The sequence below is a fragment of the Anguilla anguilla genome, chromosome 3 (genome assembly GCF_013347855.1).
Source record: "Anguilla anguilla isolate fAngAng1 chromosome 3, fAngAng1.pri, whole genome shotgun sequence".
NCBI lineage: Eukaryota > Metazoa > Chordata > Actinopteri > Anguilliformes > Anguillidae > Anguilla > Anguilla anguilla.
Window position 1 is genome coordinate 54,223,183 of NC_049203.1, and position 21,248 is coordinate 54,244,430.

General features: G+C 41.2%; 3 protein-coding genes across 3 annotated transcripts; 2 read left to right on the top strand and 1 right to left on the bottom strand.

Annotated features, from left to right (window-relative positions):
• Positions 1 to 654: 654 nt before the first annotated feature.
• Positions 655 to 8,540, top strand: si:ch211-153b23.7 (TNFAIP3-interacting protein 3). Its single transcript, XM_035411700.1, has 8 exons — positions 655 to 749; positions 1,040 to 1,174; positions 4,413 to 4,563; positions 4,696 to 4,839; positions 5,139 to 5,273; positions 6,084 to 6,320; positions 6,959 to 7,084; positions 7,260 to 8,540. Exons 2-8 carry the CDS (start codon positions 1,059 to 1,061, stop codon positions 7,548 to 7,550), a joined length of 1,200 nt encoding a protein of 399 aa, XP_035267591.1. The 5' UTR covers positions 655 to 749; positions 1,040 to 1,058; the 3' UTR covers positions 7,551 to 8,540.
• Positions 8,541 to 10,736: 2,196 nt separating this feature from the next.
• LOC118224002 (probable alpha-ketoglutarate-dependent hypophosphite dioxygenase) lies at positions 10,737 to 15,271 on the top strand. Its single transcript, XM_035411149.1, has 7 exons — positions 10,737 to 10,786; positions 11,590 to 11,869; positions 12,176 to 12,488; positions 12,590 to 12,681; positions 12,869 to 13,008; positions 14,580 to 14,684; positions 14,962 to 15,271. The coding sequence occupies exons 2-7, from the start codon at positions 11,656 to 11,658 to the stop codon at positions 15,052 to 15,054; spliced, it is 957 nt and encodes a 318-aa protein (XP_035267040.1). The 5' UTR covers positions 10,737 to 10,786; positions 11,590 to 11,655; the 3' UTR covers positions 15,055 to 15,271.
• Positions 15,272 to 17,067: 1,796 nt separating this feature from the next.
• si:ch211-153b23.5 (glutamine amidotransferase-like class 1 domain-containing protein 3A, mitochondrial) lies at positions 17,068 to 20,727 on the bottom strand. Its single transcript, XM_035410648.1, has 5 exons — positions 20,654 to 20,727; positions 19,304 to 19,412; positions 18,564 to 18,735; positions 17,627 to 17,828; positions 17,068 to 17,441 (listed from the first exon to the last, which is right to left on the bottom strand). The coding sequence occupies exons 2-5, from the start codon at positions 19,406 to 19,408 to the stop codon at positions 17,249 to 17,251; spliced, it is 672 nt and encodes a 223-aa protein (XP_035266539.1). The 5' UTR covers positions 19,409 to 19,412; positions 20,654 to 20,727; the 3' UTR covers positions 17,068 to 17,248.
• Positions 20,728 to 21,248: the final 521 nt, after the last annotated feature.

Sequence of the window (21,248 nt, forward strand, 5' to 3'; positions counted from 1 at the left end):
TGTGTTTGTTTGGTGACTTTCTACTATGAAGCACATGACGTTAAGGGCTGGAGGATGTTGTCTCTTGTGCATTGATATGACAGACCCAATTAGGCCCTGTGAGCAAGTAGCTGTATTAATGAGGAGAGGGTTCAGGTTTTGGAAAATACAATGTTGCTTTGTTCATGCTCTTCATCAGATTGCAGTACACTTGAATGTCTTTCCCTATCTTACAGCATGTGATTTTGATGTTGACTATCTAGATTTCTGCCTGCTTCAAATTAATCACTGTGGTGGAGGGGGAAAAAACTAATGTATGTTAAAATCTGAACATACAAACATTTAGTCTGGGAATTTCTGACCAGACCAGAATTTTACAAATGAAAATACAGAAACAAAAAAGTCCGTTACTCACTTCTTTACAATGTGAGTCACTGTCAGGTGACTTTAACCTTCACATCAAACATTTTTTATCATTGCTCAGAGTAATATTCCAGTCATACTCCACACCCATATACCCCCAACCGCAACATATTACCGATTAAAGAATACAGTCTAGTGGTATGTGTTCTTTGTTTTGGAATGGTCATATAGAAAACATCAAAGTCTGTTTCCACAGAAACTCAGCATGTGCTAATGTTTTCATTGTGGAATTTCCCCTGTGTGATGGTTCTCTGTATTAGGCTGTACTACTTCCTTGTTCTTGACAGATCGCTCTGAAACCTCAGCCTAGACTTTCAGATAAGACGAGCATAATATCATTGCATCAGGTAAAACAAATTATTTTTACATTTTGCTCAAAATGTACTCTTACAGTACCCTGTAGAAGCAGCCAAACATTGTTGCAACATACGGTAAATACAGGTGTAATTCAGCGTTCTTAACTTCCTATTTTGCTTTTCTTTATAGTACTGCGTGTGGGTAGGTAGGGGATTGTTTCACTTTTGAACTTCCTCTTTGAACTCTGGCTAAATACACAGCATTTGTTACGTATCACACGGTATTTTGTTGAATAACTATAAAGGAGTGAAGCAGCCAAACAGGTTTTCTCTTTAATCAGCTGAGATTCAGAATCCAAAATGGATGGGACTTCTCTCTCTTCGCATTCATCATCCTCTGAACAGGAGCCCCAGTCGCATGATGACAGTACTCTTCAGGGTGCACAGGAGCACAGTGATGCACATACTGTTACGAGGTAAGCGCAGGTTTTCTGCAATAAGAAGAACGCAACAAACGGTCTTGACATTTTCCTTGCGGTCGCCTGTCCGTTTAAAAAATAATGAAGTAACATACAACTCCTGAAGCCTCGCATGCTGATCTTACACAAAATGCGATAGGCACTGTGATGACCACTAGGTTTCGCGCAAAGCTAGCGTAGTCATATAGTAGAGTATTAGAATTATTTTGGAGACAGACCTAAAGGCAAGAGTAACATCTCTCATTGTTCGATCAGATGATAGTCCACTTGCCTTGTAATTGGCTATTGTAAGGCCTATGTACAACTGAGTAGGCTATCATACCTAACCAGCGAATAGAAAAATACTACCAGATAAATAAAAAGTAGGCGACTTTAAAAATTAAAGAACTAACCGTTAGAAAGCTACATATGTGGGAAGTATGCTTCCCTGAAGTAACTAAATGTGACAACACTGGTTGCCCCGCATTAATTTGAAGATGAATAATAAATTAAGGTTAATTTCTTTGAAACATTAATGTTATTGGGGATGGGGGGCAGGGTGGTGTAAGGGATAATATACATTTTGAGATGAAGATAGCCAGGTTTGGAGTATCAGCTGTTCCTTTGGCATTGTCTGGTTTTCACATTTTCTTTTCCTTCCTTCCGAGCTTGTTCCTTGGTCACCTATTTTATGTTAACTTGAGTTATCAGCATAAGAGCTTAGAATGAGAGAGTATGTCCTGAGGACTTGGCAAAGTCTAGTAACGTGTGAAACAGCAGATATTATAAGGAATGAACGGTCATTTTTTGCTGTTTTGACCAATCACAATGGAGTATACGCAAAGGCTGTACAGTATAATCATCAGTACAACACAACTGTTGTGTTGAAGTACTGTTGAATAGTGTACTATTTTGTAAGTAATACTACTATAATATGACTTTCTTGTGTACCTGTGACTTAAAGTTATTCTGACATAGTTTAATGTTTTATTATATTATATAAGAGATCTGAAAAAAACACCTTTGGCACTGGCAGATGGCTTCCCACAGTATTTTATTCACTGAAATTGTTGCTGCTTCTGACCGCCTGAGTGTATGATGCATTATTCTGATAACTTTTTGCCTTCCAGAGTTAGCAAGTGGGGAAGATATTATTTTCCACTTTTTCACATCAGATGACAATAAATTCTCATTTTCCCAGCTGGGGGGGTTAGGGGGGACAATTTTGGTGTCCTTCCAGGAATGCAGACATGATTGAAAACTCAGTGAAACTGGGTCGCATATTTGAAATTCTGAAAGAGAAAAAATATACTGTGAAAATACTGTAAGAAATAAAATGAAAGAAGACCCTGTGCTTTGAGTGTGTCTGTAAAGATTCAGAGGATTAGCCTGCTGGGTTTTTTTTATGATCCAGGTGCAGCACTGTGCAGACTAAACGTGTCATGCAGGGAGGCTGAACCATGGGTGGTAGTGAAGGGAGAGGGAAGGGGGTTGTGATGGATAGCTACTCTATGATGGAGTCAAGGGAAGGAATCAGCCACTAAACTGTGAAAAGCCTACAGGCTCTGAAGTAAGGGGTGAAATTTGGGAAATTCGTATCTGTAATTACCAGCTATTGAAGGCTGGCCTACTTTCATTGTTTCAAAGATTTATTTTTATTTTTATTTTTTTCCGTTTTAGGTCTATTTGTAGTTATTACAGCAAATATTTATTATTTATACAATTTTTATGTTCTTTGTTGACATCGAAGCCCTTTGTTAGGGGGCTACTCAGTGTACTGTCAGTGTAGGATCTGATTGCTGTACACTTACATTAGGGTCTGAGCTTGGGGAGTAGAACTGTGAGAATCTGATTACATCACTCTTTTTTTTTGTTTGTTTCCTGGCTGTGCTGTTTACCCCTGAGCAAGGCTTTTGTTTTTTCACTCTCATTTTCTGAGCCCTCTCAACCGTAGTGGTGGAAGACATTTTCAGAAAAGCTATGTTACCATAAATTACCATTGTACCAGATTTTTTTATTTTATTTATTTATTTATTTTGAAGTCATTCAAATATATAATACACCTACAAGTAGTGGAAACCATGTTCAAAATACATTCTGCTAAATCTATTTTGGAAAATGTAGTGTTTTGAGAAAGGTAAACTAAATTAAGGGGAAGGCTTTTGGATTTATAAACAATGTTTTCTTATTGTTTCATGAATTAGTTGTGACAGATAAAAGTCTGTTTGAAATAATGACAATATGAAAACCATGTTACATCAATGGATAAAATCTTAAAGCAGGCTTTAGGAAAGTGTCTGTCAGTATATTTAGCATGAATGTATTCATTTTTATTTGGCCATACACCAGCAAACACTGGCCAAAAGTATGCATTTTAAAAGGTGATCCCTTTAGTGAAATATTTGGCGGAATAGGTAGGAATATGAATAGAGCTCTCGGCTCTCCGGCGTAATGGAAATAAAGTATTAGCAACAGTCCACACAAAGAGGAAGTTGTTTTGGTGAGTCAGACAGCCAGCAGCCGTGGTGGGGAACTATGGGTTCTGGACTAAATGTGACCGTGGCTTGAAAAAGAGGAAGTTGTTGATGAGAGGTCATGGGCGTCACACCAGGAGCAGCGGTCCGGGCCTCCATCTCCTAGACTGATCCCAGATAAGCAGGGCGGCCTCACCACAGTTTCACATTGATAGAGACTTCTCTTTCTGGGTAATTCTGCGCTGTCCGGGTGCGTCACCAGTAAATGGTGAAACACAGAAAAAAACATCAGGTTAGGTCATCAGGTCTCACTGCAGTCATTTTGTTCATTACTGTGACTAACCATGATGATGTAGGCTAAACAGGCACGGCTTCAGGCACAGTGCCCTAATGAATCATCAGCGCTTTGTATTAATCTCTCGCAGCAGCAGGGTGGTGATAATTGAATGCCCTTACACATTTGTGGACTAATGTACTATTGTTTTTGCTTTAAGTGCTCTGCTGTGACCGCACTCAAGTGTGTCGATTGTGCGTGCATTTGTGTTTTATCAGGTTTATTTCAGTTCATGATTGTGCACTCCCTGTGCATAGCTATACTGTTTGTGCTTTTCAAGTCACTTTTAATCAGTTCAGGTTTTCTTGTGTGTTTTTATTTTGTTTTGTGAACAGTATTAACATTTATGTTAATTACACTTTAATGCTGATGATTGTTTTGACTCATGACGGTGTAATCACTGTGCACAGAGCAGGTGAAAGAGTGTTTTTGTTTATGTGGGTTCCAGCGCTGCAGATGAAGTCTTACAAGGGGACAGGCTATTGTCTGAGGAAGAGCAGGTGACCCTGATCACAGAGAGCATGTCCATCACTTCAGCCGATGAGGAGAAGCTCCTGTTGTTGAACAGGAACACAGAGTTACGCAGACTCAACAAGGAGGTGAGAAGCATGGCGGATATAATACTGTGCCCTCCCTTAAATATTCCATTAACTATTTTTATGGGCAACATTCCCATGTATCCAACCTGTGGGCCGCGTTCAGGCACTTAGCACCTGGCTTGTGTTTGTCAGCTGATGAAGCTGAACGAGGACTGGGACCACATCTACCGTAGCACCACCCTGGCTCTGGAGCAGCGGCTAGCGGCCATAGAACAGGAGAGCTCCACTCTCAAGCAGATTAACCACCGACTGCTTCTCAAAGTAGAGCATGAGCAGGTACCTGTGTGTGTGTGTGTGTGTGTGTGTGTGCATGAGTGTGTGTTTGTGTGTGTGAGGGTTTTATTGAGTGTATGGTAAGATGCAGGTTTATAGTGTGATTGTATAGGTGTGTTGGAGGGTCTGTTGTATGCTTGTTGTGTAAACGTGTGGGTGTGTTTCTACTGGGTGTGTGGGAGGATTTGTGGTAGGAGCGGTGTTTGTGTTTATGTGTAGTCTGTATATACATTAGTGGCAAGTATGTATGTCTCTGAGTCTGTTGTGTTGGCCACTGACATGCCTGTGGGTCCTGTCTCTAGAGTAAGAGGGAGTACTATGAACAGACCCTGCTGCAGGAGCTCAAGAAGAACCAGCACTTACAGGAGTATGTCCGACTTCTGGAGGCCCGTCTGCATCACACAGACACTGACAGGGACTGGCCAGGAGGGGCACTGGTGAGTATTTCCCTGCTTGTGTGTCCTTTCCGGCGCCACCAGGGCTGCTTTCGGATTCCGTGTTTTATGCTTTCTGCCCAATACTCCCTTCCCTTGCTTCAAGGGGGGAATTCTCAAAATGGCAGGATGAAATATGGCAGCCACTCCAAGTGACGTTATGAAAAAGGAGGGAGCAATTATATTCCCTTGCTCGCTCGTTTTTCCTCCCTCCTGCCAAAGATATAAAAAAACACAGCTTCCAGCAAGAAGGGAATCCCACAATGCAATCCTCCAGACATGAAGAAAGAACTGAATGCACTGTTAAACAGAGGACACATTTTTTTCCCCGTAGGATAAGTTTGGAAGGTTTGTATGTAATTCATGAGCGCATGTTGAGGGATGGGGGTGGGGGTTAAAAATTGAGAAATGAACTTTGTCAGATCCTTTAGCCTATCCATTTTAGTGTTTGTGTTCCTCGTTTAAGGTGCCCCAAATACCAGCAATAGTGTTTTTATCAGGCTGGTACATTTGTATTATCACTCCAGATAAGCTAGAGTAAGTGTTGCTATGAACTATTCATGAACCTTCCAAAGTCATCCAATGAAAAAACCGAGCAGACGTTGCTATGAGGTAGCACTTCCTATATAGGTTCCTATAAGGGCAGTTCAGTTCCGTTTTGGTTTGTTCCTCGTCAATGCTCTATGCAAATTTCATCACACAATAGGTCACTGGAGGGAAGAGAGCAAGGAAAGGGAATGTGTTCAAGTAGAACCAAATGCAGCACTACACTCGGTGCCTGGTCTCAGTCCTCACCTGTTGGCCCTCTTGCAGAACGGACTGGAGGTCGCTCGGCCCCCAGAGATAGCTGGTCCGTCAGAGCCCCCACGAAGGCAGGGCCAGGGGCCCAGCTGTTACCCTCCTCTGCTGGTATCGCCCCCGGCCGTTTCAGACAGGAAGAGCAGGACGCAGACGAACAGGAGAGGCCCTTTCAGGGAGACCGATAAGGACGGGGTCACTCTGAAAGAGGTGCAGGAACTCAAAGAACAACTGGAGGCACTGCGTTGCCAGGTGAGTTGGCACTGGTACACTAAGTGCCCACATACAGTGCATGCACTCACGGGTATATACACACACACAACCTAACAAACTGACACACATGCACAGTACACACGCACACACACAAACGCACATGCAGTATACGTCCATGCACAGACATACAATACGTGCAGTTCAAACATACGTTCAAACCCTTTGCAGTTAAATACAGATGATTTTCCCCTGGGAATCGCTGGTTATTTTCACATTGATACCCCAAGTACAGCATATCGATCTTTTTTTATTTTTTATTTGCTGTATTCATTTTTTTTTTTTCTAAAGCAGGGTCTGGATGGCTGTTTTTGTGCTTGTTTATATGTGAACAGCAACATCTAGTGGTTACCTACCATTACTACAACAAACCTCTCTTTGCCTTTGTTTTTGGTTTGTACCCTTGGTTGTCAGATCACAGCTTGTAAAATTTCCAAAGGCTTCATCATCATTTATTATTGCACCTGCATATTTCCATCACACTTTACCCCCTCAGAACTGTGAGTCTGTTGTCACTATACAGCAGTGAGAATGGATTTTATCTTCACCTGTGTTGTCTCATGTCGGTAAAAACGTTAAGCAACACTTTTGCCCTGACTGAGCCTGTTCCCTGCGTGCAGACGCAGATCTATGAGGCCGACTACAAGACAGAGCACAAGGACCGGCAGCGTATGGTGCTGGAGAACAAGAAACTGCGCAGGAAGGAGGGCGATATGCGCCAGCAGATGGCGCTGTTGCAGGAGCAGGTCAGTGTGTGGCTCCTCTGTGGAAAGAGCTGATTCAATGTGAGGAACTGCATGATGAGAATGTAAATTTTATTTTTTAAAAAGGATAATCAAAACTATTAGGGCACAGGGAAGATGTGGTGGAACAAAGTATACTTGGCAGCACAGTCAAACTAAATTCTTTTTCTTCACGCAGCTGAAGGTGTACGAGGATGACTTCCGGAAGGAGCGATCGGACAAACAGGTGCTGCAGCGCCTCCTGATGAAGAAGGTCCCGGTCAACGACCCCATACTCATCCACCGCTGCAACAATGACCACGACCGGCCAGCAGGGGGCGAGAGGGACCAGCAGAAAGAGAGGGAGAAAGGGGGCGACCAGGCCCGCCCACGTGACCGACATGTACGCAAGGCGGAGTGTCCCCACCACCCGTGCCTGCAGCGGCACGCGGAAGGGAAGTGTCCTGCATACTCTGCGGACTACAGCTAGCCTACCACGCGCACGTGCCTAACCTTTCACAGGCATGCAACAAACACACTGCTCACACACAAAATAATGCATTCAACTTTTGTTTGCATTTTGTAAATGCCAATAAAATGTATAAGCAACAAAGAAACAGGAGCCGATTGAGAAATTATTACACTGAGTGCATTTTGAGTTCATGGCCACGAGAAAGAAATAGTTAAATGTTATACTGTCAGACTGCAAAGAGCATCCACAATGGTATTTGAATGTGCTCTGCATTAACAAATGATATTAATGGCAGCTTTTGTTACTTGTCTCTGCACCTTTTCACTTAAAGAGTTGTTAGGAAACCCTTGTAGGGCATGTTCTCTCTGCGTTTGCGACAGGACTTGTAGGCTGCTATTCATTCTCAAATAATTATCCATTAACTTAATTGAGCCTGTCCTTTCAGAGTGAGCTGGCATCATGCAGGCGTGAGAAGCGGAGAATATTTTGCAGTCAGAGTGAGAATATTTCCCAGAGGAAACAGATTCGCTTGTCAGCTTCTACTCAGCCGGCTTAAAGACAAAATGTCACCTTCGCCTACGGAGGTTTCTCCCTAGCCAAGCTTAGGAATGGTCATAACAGGGCTTATCACATGTTTCATTGTAAAGTGTTATTACGCTGCAGCCATTTCAGACAGTGCATTTATAACTTCCCAAAATGCTTTTACCAGCAAGCCTTCCCATGTGCTTATTTTATTACTTTTAATATTTTGCTTTTTTACCTTTTTTTCTGTGAAGTGCTGCAGATTCTCAAATATGCAACACAAATGTAAAAAGTAATATAGTTTTGTAAGTGTATTGTTATTAATTGTAATTGTCAAATGTATTACATATTATTGTGGTGTTTTTTTTATGTTTTGTATTCATTATACAATTAACTGGGCATATTTACAACAACTTTGGTGGCACAGCAATTGTTTCATTGATGTGCTTTGGAATAAAACAATTTTTTGTAGAGCACTTTTGTACAGCAAGCCCACTGTCTCATTTTCTTCTTGTGTACTGTATATATTAACAAAAAATGTAATTTATGTTGTCAGTGAGTCATTAGCTGGACATGGTTGCCCTGGAAACAGACCTGGAATGTGTTGTCCTGTCTTTATACACAACGGCCTCAGAGTCTCCAATCTTGTGACAGGTTTCATTAAACAAGACGCTATAATTAACATGCCACACATTATATATCCTGGAAGTGTGTGTGTGTGTGTGTGTGTGTGAGGACACGTTATGCCACTAGGTGGAAGTAGAGTTTCACAGATATCAAGATAACCCCTTGCCAGCTATATTTTATAGACTTTTGCACAGCTTGTCGGTACATGACAGAAATACAATTCCCTACTTTAATTGTCTTTTAATTCTCGTAAAACTGGAGTTTTCAAATAGGGCAGGGGCCTTTATTTTTTCTGGAGCGCTTCATATATTGCTTCATTTTTGCTAAACTATATTAATGCAGGTGATTCAGACTTTAAACGGTTTACTGTGGAAAGCCTTGAGCTTATGGTCTCCAATATGCACATTCTTTGTCTCATTTATGGCATCGATGACACAAAAATCAGAGCTAAGCCTGCACCTGGCATAGACCTTATTGATTACTAAAATCAAGATCATTCAGACTTGCCAGCAGTCATTTTACCTTGTAAGGTAACTGTCTTCTACATAATGGTTAAAGATCATAATTTTTTTAAACCATTTATTTGGTGTTTTTCTGCAGATTGTGCTCAAAGTGCTTTAAAAACAATAAAAATAAGATAAAATGAATAAATAAACACAATTTAAGTGAAGATTGACTTGGAAAAATACTTGGAAAGATACCCCGGGAAAGCCAGGTTACTGCATCGGATAGTGGTCTATGCAGTCTTATTACCTGCAGGTCCCACGTGCTTGAGCGCAATGTTTTAAAAGATACTTTAAGAAGGTGGCCAATTATATATTTGGATTGTGACCGGTCAGAGATGACAGAGACGGACTATCGTGATCACATAAAACCAGTGTATAATTTCACTGGAACTTCCCATGGTCTACCATTGTTACATTGCTGAGCTTGTTTCTGGGAGCCTATTTTCAAGGTTCTTATTCACCCCAGGAACTTCCTCATCATAAAAATTATTGTTCACAACTCTATTTTGTGAAATAAGCACAATTCCATAGTCGACAAAGGAGGAATCCACTAATGTTTAGACTCATTGTGTTACAGAATTTATATTGTTAAACACAGCCCTTTTACAGCATTGTGTGGTTAAAATTCTTGCCCTAAAGTAAGAACCTTTGAAAATCCTGAACAATATCTGAAGGAAGTAAAGAGTAATATTCAAAAGAGTGATGACTTAATTTACGATAAAAAATCTAAATTCTAAATCCTGTTCAGTAATATCGTAAACGTAGCCCTCAGGTTAATGGCAGTTTGCCAGAACTGACAAAAAAAGACATAATGCTTTACTCATTGACCTTTCTGTACCTGCGGTCAATGGAATGGATTAAACAACACTTCAAAAAGCAACGTTTCACCATCTAATAGCAATTTAAATACCTCCATATGGTAATGTGGATGCTCTGACTCAAATGCAAAACTAATTTTCTATTTGCGCTGCTCAGTGTTGAATTTCTAAAAATTCAACGCTGAATACTGTAGATTACCATTTATGTCATCTTCACCAGAGGCTTTGATTCCTGGTGAGTTTCTTACCATCACTAGGAAGCTTCGGCAGAAATATCCTACGGAGTAATACTGTAATGGAGAAATTCCAGGGCAGCAAAGCATTTAAATCCCAGGTATGATAGAATTAATAAATCACAGTGGAAACTATCTTGGACATAAATGTGAATATTGATAAAAGGAAGCCTGTGGTTTTCCGGGTAGTCACACCTACAGTTTGGCATCATAATTCAATGGAAAGTATTCATCTAATCCTGGAAAACCCCTTGATTCATTGGATGGACTAACAGTATTTAAGAATCCCTGATCCAGCTGTAGCAAGCATCCTTCTCTCAGCTCTCACATCAGCTCACCCATCACTTGGGAGTTCAGTGAATTATTTATTTAAGAGAGGATAAGGAAGCTCAGAGCCTCCTGTTGCCTGTTCTGATTTTGTTGGCACTCTCGTATTTTGCGTAGTCTTGTTAAGGTAGTTTTCAGAGAACATTTTGCTTCACTCGGCTGCCTAGTGTTGATTCAAGGCTCGACCACAGCACACTGAGGCACAGTGGTCCTGGACACAGGTAAGATTCTTCCTCCACAGATTTCAGGCACTGTATGCTTAACATAACCCCTGTTTTTATTTTAGTATAAGCCCTTCAAATTATTGGCTGTTGTTATGTGCTCTGTATTTTATCCACTAGTTAAATTGCCACTTCAAAGATTTAGCTCTAGCAAATGTTGACCTGCAGAAAAAATGTTCATTCATTCATTGTACTTTGGGGAAAGAAGAGGTGTGATATTACAAGATGTGGGGTAAAATAATGGTGGTGATAATCACCACATGGACTTTTACCTCAAAAACAAATTAAATCAGAGTTATCCAGTTTAGCATCAAGAGACTTAGTGTAACTGAAAAGATGCTGGGACCCAATGTGAAATATATGCCAGCTGAGTCAGCGGGTAAACAGCAATAATCCTTATGTTGCTGCTGAACATGGTATTCTGAACACTATTCTGGACGCTGAAGTAAAGCACTGTTGCAAGGCTGATAACATCTGCGTTTTGCAGGTCCCCAAAGGGAGGGGGACTCCCTCTAGTTGGCTTAACCACTGAGATGTTTTTTTTCCAATTAAGTCTATCATACACACACACTTCCCCTGGACACCTAGGAATTTTTAGTCCCTTCACAAACAACCCAGAGTAAATTTGTGTTGAAGCAGAGAGAGAGAGACCAAGAAAGAGAGAGAGCAGAAGAGAATATCAGACAGGGAGGTTTTTGACGAGGTACGGAAATACCTCTTTCACCTAGGCTTTTAATGGACTGAATACATCTCTCTCTCTCTCTCTCTCTCTCTCTCTCTCTCTTTATCTCTGCCATAAGCAGGAACACACTGCACATTTTGAAACAGCAATTTGTTTGAGGAGCTGACAGTAGGGCTGTCCGTTTAGCATGGGACAAAAGCGTGGGACAAGAATGAAGGTACAAGACCGTGAGCCAGCCGGTTACCAGGAGCAGGAGACCAACGCACAGACAGGGGGCAGTAGAGCATCAGACATAAGTGCATCCTATGCACAGCAGGGATTCCTCTCAGGGCTGCCTGTGCTAGATGCCCTAGAGCTGCAGGCAGCCAGGGAGGCATTTGGAAAGCTGGAGAGGGAGTTTGGTGAGTATCAACTACAGGTAGATAATGATAAGGCAGGTGGGAGGGGTCTTCCACCTTATATTTGCTTATCATGTAGCTTGTAACCTCTGGAAGCAGGCAGTCTTGGTCCTTTGAACACCTCCAGGATACAATATGATTAGGAAGACAGAATTGTTACATTGGACTGCATTGCCATATTGCTTTTACAGGTTCATTATTTTTGCACTGTTCAGCAGACTGGGAGTGAAAATGATGGGTGATGTGATGGGGTTGGTTGGGTATTTGTGTTGTATGTTTATAAAAATGCATATGTTTGCCTGTGCACAGGTAAAGAGTACACCCAGTATAGTCTCCACAATGTCCATCTGCAGTACGACTGGGTGATGGCTCTAGCAAAGCACCCCAAGGTCCTAGAGCCAGTCAGCACAATCCTTGGGCCAGATGTCATCTTGCTTGACTCCCGCTTCATCTGCAAATATCCTGTTGGCGCCACTTCCAATGGACAGGTGGGAAATGACATCACAACTTCTGCCAAGCAGAACAGTGCACTCGACAATGAGGAGGGGAATTATGGGAAAGCTCATGCTGGACAGCAGGATAAATCAGGGTTGCCTTTTGTTGCCTGGCACCAGGACATGAGGTGAGTATAAAAGAGTATGCAGATTGTGATTCACACCATTGGCACAATTATTCATAAGCAAAGTGTATATCAGTGGCGATCAGGCATATTATTGTTTATAGGTACTGGGGTTTGGCTGGGGGGCCAGTGCTCTCAGTATGGCTGGCTCTTGATGACTCTTTGGAGGAAAATGGAGCCCTGCAGGTCATTCCAGGTATTGCCATTTCTCAACAATCAATATAATCCTCTGCCTTCCTTTTCTTGCTTAGAAAATGGGCTACATATTTATCAGATCTGGGATTTGTAACGAAATATCAGAACCTAGTTTGAGACCCTATATTGTGCCTTAGCAATGCTTAAAGATATATATGTGAACTCCAGACTTTGTCTCTCCTCTACAGGCAGTCACTGCTCTGGAATCCTCCCCCACCAGCCCTCACCCCACTCAGGAAACATGCTGTCTGTCAATCAAGAGATCCCAGAGGAGTTGGTGAAAATTGATGAAGCTGTACTTTGCCCACTGCTGGCAGGGCAGATGTCTGTAAGTGTGACCTGTATTTCTGTACCCCTTGGCTACCTTTTCTTTAGGATAGGATGTTAAACTGAGGCCCTGACTTGTGGTCATTACAGATCCTGTGGCACTTCTAATTAAAGGGTACGGGTCCCCTAGTGTTCTGGCCATGATTCCCAATCCAGGTCTCTCAACCCAGTCACATAATTAACCCCCAGTTTAAATACTTTTAATAATCTCTGCTCCTAACCTCAGCTTAAGTGAGGCGAACTATTGCTAAAAGTAGCTGCTGTGCATCACGTGGGTGTTACACATTTTTGCTGGTTGAGGCGAGCTTCCCCTTTACTGTAAAACACAGCGATTGTGAAAGGCTGTTAAGAAACACCGTCCACAAAAACATTGTGCAGTAGCTATTTGTGGGTGTGATTATCGACATCCTGCCTCAGACAGTATGGTTTCAGCAGTCCATAACAGTATATCACTCAAGTGGAACACTTAAACCTGCTATGAACAGGGGCACCAGCTTATATGACCAACAGGGACATAAAGTTATGAAAGGCACAGTCAAGTGATTCATTATGCAATCGAGTAGCTAAATGTGATGTTTAAAAAATTAGTTGACCTATCACAGGGAGTGAAAAGAAAGAATGAACACGGATGGAATATGAAATGCACACACTGCAGAAAAACATGTTTGAGTGGACAGCAACAGTATCTGCCCCCTTCACTGAACACAGACCACTGCATTGCCAAATATATAAATTCAAGAACTGATCAAAACAACAGCATATCTGTGGTTACAGACAAATCAACAGGTGACACAGATCATTACGTTTGACATGTTTCTTTTCAAATAAAATTGTTGCCACTGTCAAGAAGGTTTTAAAACCTAGTCCAAGCTGGGAAATGCTCTACTACATGGAGCATATTATGAGCATTGTAACAAGGTAGAATTCATTTTTATCAACAACAAATAAACCTCCCCTGGGTCCAGTATATAAAGGTGGGGCGATTGGTATTCTGCTGTAGTGTACACCTGTTTTTATATCAGATATGAGGAGTTGGAGATAGATATCACACTTAGCACCATTGTGCTGGCAGAGCTCTTTGATGAGTGATAAGGGTTTGGGCACACTGCTGTAGTTAAATGGTGAAAATGGCAAGAGTCTGATTGACATAGTGTGGCAGTTTGAAAGCTGTGATGTCAGAACACCAAATTGAACAGCTTACAAATGAAAATAGTGCACTGTCTCAGTGGATGCAAAATGAAGTTGCATAGAAACTCACAGTGCATTACAACCCCGAGCCACTAAAAATATGGTACATTTCTGTCAATCATTATGCCTAGATAATCAGATTGAATTTCACACACTTGTAAAAATTGCCTTCATTCACTGTCTCTGCTAAATCACTGATAATTGCTTGATCAACATAGATGATTGTGGTAGTTCAAAAGGGACAATTGTTTGACATGTGGTTTGACACAAGGAATAACAATCTCTTGTTGGTGGAGGACTGAAGGACATGTGAGAAAGCAAGTGTAGACAAAATGGTGGCACTAGTTATGACCTCTGAACCTTGACTTGAGCTGCTTGTGCTAGGTGCATGATGGACTGCTGATCCATGGCAGTGACCCCAACACGTCAGGAAGAAGGCGTTGTGGGTTTGTCATACGTTTTGTCCCCACCTGTGCCTATCCCATTCAGGTAAGTGCATCTATCCCCAGCCAGGAGAACACTATCACATTAAATACATTTTCTTCTTTTTTTGGTACACTATGATACAGTACCTCTACTCCAAGAACGTGTTTGTTTGTTTATGTACTATCTGAAGCACTTCCATGCTTTTCTATGCACTTCTTATGCAGTTTAAGACCTTAAGTTGTCCTCCTCTTACTGGCCTGCATGTCATAGACAGAATGTGATGAAAGAACAAAGTAAGCATTGATATGAACTTATTATGTGTTTTGTGTCTCTTTGATAGGACCCGGATCGTCCTCGCAGTTTCAATGCCACAGTGCTGGTTTGTGGCACTGACAAGTTCAGGAATTTTCCCAACAATACCCAAGAACTGTAGAAGGCTGTGTGCACCACTATTCAGTGCCTGATCCTTCCTTGAAGATGGCTCTTCATATCACTCTGCTGATGTAATTATTGTTTCAGCGAGCCTATATACTATAGGCTGTTTGGCATTCATTTTGTTGGCGTTGTCTATTATACCAAGCTTTGTTTTCTGCATGTGACTTTATGTGGCAGAGATGCACACTCTTCAATAACTCAGGATTCTTTTTTTTTTTAAATCTATGGCATGGCTTGTATAGGATCTTAAGTGTTCTTCTATTATTTATCAAATGACAGTGCTAATGCTAGATTCATCACAATTGAGGTGGATGCCCAGGCCTAACTTGCAACCATGCTCTGCTGATTCCAGAGATCATAACAAATATGTTCACATGCAGTACAGACAGAATCTCCTTTAGTGTTATGATCTCATGAATAATAGCAAGACTTCATGAATCTGTGGTAGTCACAAAATTGTATTTAATGATTATTTGACTGCTACAGTCTGATGTATGTATGTTAATCATTTCATAATTAGCAACACTTGCTGAATCCAACAATGGCCTCAACTTTATTGTTCCATGCTAAATATCAAGTTCATTATGTATTCTTTTTCTGCTTCCATACAATAAAAAACACTAAACTCCAATATCAAGCCAATTAGCTGGATGTCTCATCATTGTTTACATGGATGCAAATATACCTCAGGATTATTATATTGAATGCCTTAAGGTAGTTAATTAACTATACTGGTTTGACAACTGAAGCTGGGTACTAATAGCTGTCTTTTGTTCAATAGCTGACAATATATCGAACAAACGGCGATTTTTAGATAGCTGAAAGCTGATAGATAGAATGTCTTATTACAAAAATGCATTATGATGCAGTCCCTTTAGCTAGAAAACATTAGCTACATTGTTTTAAAATATATGTGGACTGAAAATATCCAATTTGAGCATCCACATATGTTGCATGGCTGCACATGTGATTTATTTCCAGGTGTGACACAAATCAGAGCTGAAACGATACAAGTCTGGGTGTTTTTTTTTCCTGTTGACCTGTTCTAAATACATCCAACCTGTCACATGTGAGGGAAAAATTGGAAATGAGCCACTTTTAGCTGCAGTTTGAATGTAGCCTTGAACTCTCTCTGCCACAGAAATTCGAATGGAAGCCCTTGCAGGCCATTCTGCCCTATAGGCTACAGTTAACTTACTAATATCCTGACCGACAGCTATGAGAACCCTTATGAAAAAGTAGTACATAAAAGTATACTTGTATGTTTTTAAAAGTATACTTAAACACGTCAAGTTTATTTGTAAATATATTTTTTAGTACTTTGTAAAGCTAAATTGGCCCATTTTAAACATACTTTAAGTATTTCCCGGAACTATGCTTTAAGTATACAATTTATGAACTAAGTTACTTCTAAACAATATCCTGAACTGGTAGATTTCAAGTATGTAAAACCTCAATCTAAGTTTACTTCTGGAAAGTAATGCGAAAGTGCACTTCAAATACAATACCTGGCATTTAGTGTAGAATAAATGTACTAAAGGAATATTTTTTAAAACCTCTTTCCGTAAGGGAGGGTCTATTCATGCCCTTATCCAAGGCTCCAAGGCGTGATGTGACCATCTGTAGTGTACATTGTGCTTCACAAACACTGAGCTATAGTTATTGACTTAGTCAAACTAAAAAGCAAGACAAAATACTATAAACACTACCTTGTTATTGGAAACTGCTATTGTCACTGCAGTTGCACTTGTTAATCCCTTCTTGCTCAAATAAATGCCATAAATAGTCATTTTATTACAATTTTAGTACAATGTGATAGCTTTTTGAGCAAAAAATATTGTTGGTTGAAAAAGGGAAAGGTTTATTTAAATCAGCATGTTTTCATTCTTATGCATTACAAATAGAGCTTATATTCACAAATCAGACCATATGGAAATAAACTTGGGAGTTTTTTTTTTTTGTCCAAACAAATTTTATTTAGACAAGCACAAAACAGACACAGATTTAAAAAAAATAAATTTAAAAAAGACAGATTAGATTACCAACACAGGAAAATAGCAGGTCATTTTTTCCTGTACTTATTGTTTTTCTGGAGGATCATTCATCATTCATGCAAATTACAAATGGATCAGTGTCTAGAACAAATACGTCAATTTTGAAATGATTTTCCCATACCTCCAACCTCACAATCCTTAGGCCAATTTGAGCACGCCTGTCACCATGACACCCACCCCATCGAATACCTCGTGAATAGGGGCATTGCACATGAAGGCACTGGTGGTCACCAGCTTGTTTTTGACATCAACATGTGACTCCCCGACATTCTTGTTGACATGTTTGCAGCCCATCTCCTTCATGGTGCAGGCAGTCTGAGCATAGGGCCATCTAGCAGTAGGAGGGTGGAAAAGCAGACAATTAGAAATGCAACAAATGATTTCAGGTAAAATGCTGGAGATCGATGCCATACACTGTAATTCTCTTCTTTGTCTGATGTTCTCAGCTTTATGGAAATTACATATTTGGCCTTTATTGAGCAGCTATTCTGTGGCCTCACATATGCCCATACTCACTTCTCACACTTGCAGTCATGGCCCACAGTGATCTCACAGCCGGGCAGCGTCTTAGCTGCAAGCACAGGCGCGATGCAACACAGACCAATGGGCTTTCCAGCTTTGTGGAAGCTCTTTATGGCCTTCTCCACTTCAGGCTGGACTGAGCAGTCTTTCCCCTGCGTGGCCCATGTGGACAGGTTCTTAGCAACTCCAAAACCCCCTAGCAAAAGGTATAAGGGGGAGATCATTTAGTACAGTATACTGTAAGCAGACTTTCTGGCAACCCTAAAGTGTGCTTGTGTGTGTTGGTGCACGTGTGTCTGGCACTAACATGTTGTGTCTGTACAGAAGAATTAAATAGATTAAGAGTGTGAGTGTGGTGTGCCACAGTGTCAGTGTTCAGTGCTGTTGTTCCGGCTTTCTTCATTCACAGGCTGGGCCAGTGTTGAGAACGAAGTTGTACTTTCTATGCATCTCAGTGCAAGTGTTGAGTATGTGAGTTCTCCAACTCAGGGCCGGTATTGCGCCTGTGAGATCTCTGTGTCTCAGTATCAGTGCTGAGTCTGTGAATTTTCTGTGCATGTGTAGGTGTTGAGTGCGAATTCTATGTGTCTGTGTCGGTGTTGAGTGTTAATTCTATGTGTCTGTGTTGGTGTTGAGTGTTAATTCTCTGTGTCTGTGTAGGTGCTGGGAGTGCTCTGTATCTCGGTGTGAGTGATTGGTATTCTCTTTATCTCTGTCTCAGTGTTGAATTAATTAGTTAATTAGTTAATTAGTTAATCCGTTAATTAGTAATCTGTCCTAGAGTCAGTTTTGACTGTATCGTGTGTCTCCATGTATATCGTGAGTACATGGTGTGCTGCAGGACCATGTATCTCTGAGTGGGACATGGTAAAAAAAAAAAAGTCCCAAGATCAAGCCCTCGCTCCTGGTTGTGCCGTTCCCTCTCCCTCACCAGGGATGATCAGAGCATCATAGGCCGACACATCCAGTTTACTGAGGTCCATGATATCACCACGGGCGATGCGGGCGCTCTCCTGCAGAACATTGCGCTTCTCCTCCGTGGGCTTCCCGACTATGTGGTTCACCACATGCATCTGGTCCACATTGGGAGCGAACATCTGGACCTGGAACATACAACTGGTCGTGTTCAGCTCATGCACTGGCAGAAAAACGAATCCTATATTTAACCTATAACATGCCACAGTAAAAACTAAAAACTATGTGTTCTCTGCTTTGTGATCCATCAAATTCCTTAATCTTTTCAATTACTGTGTCTTAAAATAATTCAACTAATCTGTAATATTCCACTAATAGTGATTTGGTTTGTGTCATTTGTTTACCTATTAGATTTACATTAGAAAGATTGGGTTGAGTTTTGAGATAGTAGCCAGCCCTTGTGTGTTAAGTTGAGTCACACTGTACAAAAGCATTGAAATTAAAAATGCATGGCGGAAACACCAAGCGCAAAATCTGATAAAAAAATTAATGTTGGCCAAGAGTCAAATATCAACACAGTACATTCACAGAATGTTAAATCTGATAAATTATAATTATAGGCATAGATTGGATGAGCTCTGTGTGTGTGTGTGTGTGTGTGTGTGTGTGTGTGTGAGCAAGTGTGTGTGTGTAGGCTCTCTATAAATGGTGGATGTATGAAGGCCTGTATGCGTGCGTCCATGTGTGAACCCTCACCTTGGCCCCAGCCCGGCTTAGGTGCACCAGAACAGCAGAGGCCTCATGGACCTCTGTCCCATCGTACACTCCACACCCTGCGAGCACCACAGCTACACTCTTCATGGTCCTAAAAGAAATGTACAGAGATACACTCAGCAGTTAGTGCCCATCTCTGTATATTGGCCGCACCTGTTTGTTTGACTGTTTGTTGCAGGAGGTCGATGGGCAGGTTTGGGAGGGTTGTTAGCTGGGCCCTGCAGGCTGTAAAAGATGGCCACATCGGCCAGCTCTCTCTTTTCCCCCACTCCTGGCTGGCTCCATCGTCAGTTTTATTTGGGTTTCTTTAGTTTGTATTTAACAAATCCTCATAACACGTTTCCCACTTATCCTAACACTGTATGCACTGCTGATCCTACAGGCTCTCTTTTTGGTGTACATTTTCATGTTGAGTTTATTTTTTTGACAGACTCACACTCAAAAGCAGACACAATACAAAGGCATTGCTATCACCTCAATCCCCACATGTACCCATTACACAAATAAACAGTTACAAGAGCAACCATGTGTTATAGATCACATATTAATAAGGGTCCACTTTGTATTATCAGGCAGCCCTTCATATGTTGCAGTAATGCGAAACAATAAAGGTAAAAAATTAACAGAGACCTGGAACTGTTCCATGTTTGACGCAGAGAGAAAGCCCTTTCACATTAATTACACTAGGTCTCTCACTGCAGTCTCAGGTATCCTAAAACTGGCAGGTGTTGTAGTAATAGGCACGGTCTTGTGTGCCCCAGAAAGGTTGCCGTAGTTCTATGCGCAGGTCATGTGTGAGCGGTGGAATAAAGTATGGAGTTGCAAGCATGAAAGTCTCCAGCTGAGTAGCTTAAAAATCATACTTCTACAGGTGTAGCAGTGAAGCATGTGAACTGAAGCCACTAGTGATGAGACAGCACCTTTCAGCAGCTGATTGTTTTGTTGACTAGGTGAAAACAGTGCCATAGCAGCACATCACAGCCCACGCAATTCCCAAGATGGAAGTTTTACCTAGCAGAGATGGAGAGTGGGATATGGCTGCTTTTTTAGCAGCCTATTGGTAGTGCCTTTAATCTTCAGTGCTGGTTGGAAGCTAAGTCAAAGTAGCCTAAAACTGTTGAAAGAACTAATCTGTCTAAACTAATAGTCATTTTCCAACCAGCGCAGCTACAAAACTCTTGCATTCAAATGACTGTATTTATCATGTGTTAGCTTTCCGAAGGAAAAGTATTTAATCATCAAAAAACTTTTTTATACTGCAACACAAATAAGACACATCCTGCCAGGGAGACACAAAAAGTGTAGTTGGATATTGGTGTAGCTTTGTCTCACCTTGGTAGAGTTGAGTAAGCAGGCAGTATGTCTTCTTTGCTGGCTCCTCCTGTGACAGTACAGGGAGTTGAGAGCCGCTATATATCCCCACGAGGGTGGGGTTGAGTTCTTTGAGACCTCCCCTTTCTGAAATAATGAGCTCATTCTCTCCAATTACAAACAAGCGGAGGAGGAAAAAGTAAATAGTACAGTGACTACTCCTCTTAGAAAGAAACTGCTAAGTCACCCCTGATCATTCAAATAATATGCTCAGTGTATTTGAAATCTTTTCACTGTAGCCAAATATTGTCATTCCATGTTTGTTGCTAGATTAGACTTTGAACAATATACCTGTTGATTATATCTACCAGCTTCCTGGTTACCCAGATAACATTTACTTGTTTTCACTTTAACACAGAAGCAGTCTAGGCCAGGCTTAAAAAAAAAAAAAAAAGGTGTGATTGTCCAATTTTAGCTCTTACAATATGTTCAAATGTTTTTTTTTACATTTTACTAAGCTTACATTTGGTCATTCCTGTTTGATTCCCCCCCCCCCCCCCCCCCCCACCCCCCTCATGCACATAAGATGTGCCACACCTGTTGCAAGGGAGAAAAA

Excerpts from the sequence above, each read along its gene's own strand:
- si:ch211-153b23.7 (XM_035411700.1), top strand. The coding sequence starts at position 1,059 with ATGGATGGGACTTCTCTCTCTTCGCATTCATCATCCTCTGAACAGGAG. Across the intron at positions 4,564-4,695 it reads TACGCAGACTCAACAAGGAG|CTGATGAAGCTGAACGAGGA; the intron begins GTGAGAAGCATG and ends TGTGTTTGTCAG. Across the intron at positions 5,274-6,083 it reads ACTGGCCAGGAGGGGCACTG|AACGGACTGGAGGTCGCTCG; the intron begins GTGAGTATTTCC and ends GCCCTCTTGCAG.
- LOC118224002 (XM_035411149.1), top strand. The coding sequence starts at position 11,656 with ATGGGACAAAAGCGTGGGACAAGAATGAAGGTACAAGACCGTGAGCCA. Across the intron at positions 12,682-12,868 it reads AGCCCTGCAGGTCATTCCAG|GCAGTCACTGCTCTGGAATC; the intron begins GTATTGCCATTT and ends TCTCCTCTACAG. Across the intron at positions 13,009-14,579 it reads TGCTGGCAGGGCAGATGTCT|GTGCATGATGGACTGCTGAT; the intron begins GTAAGTGTGACC and ends TGCTTGTGCTAG.
- si:ch211-153b23.5 (XM_035410648.1), bottom strand. The coding sequence starts at position 19,408 with ATGAAGAGTGTAGCTGTGGTGCTCGCAGGGTGTGGAGTGTACGATGGG. Across the intron at positions 17,829-18,563 it reads TGATGCTCTGATCATCCCTG|GGGGTTTTGGAGTTGCTAAG; the intron begins GTGAGGGAGAGG and ends ACCTTTTGCTAG. Across the intron at positions 17,442-17,626 it reads CATGACTGCAAGTGTGAGAA|ATGGCCCTATGCTCAGACTG; the intron begins GTGAGTATGGGC and ends TCCTACTGCTAG.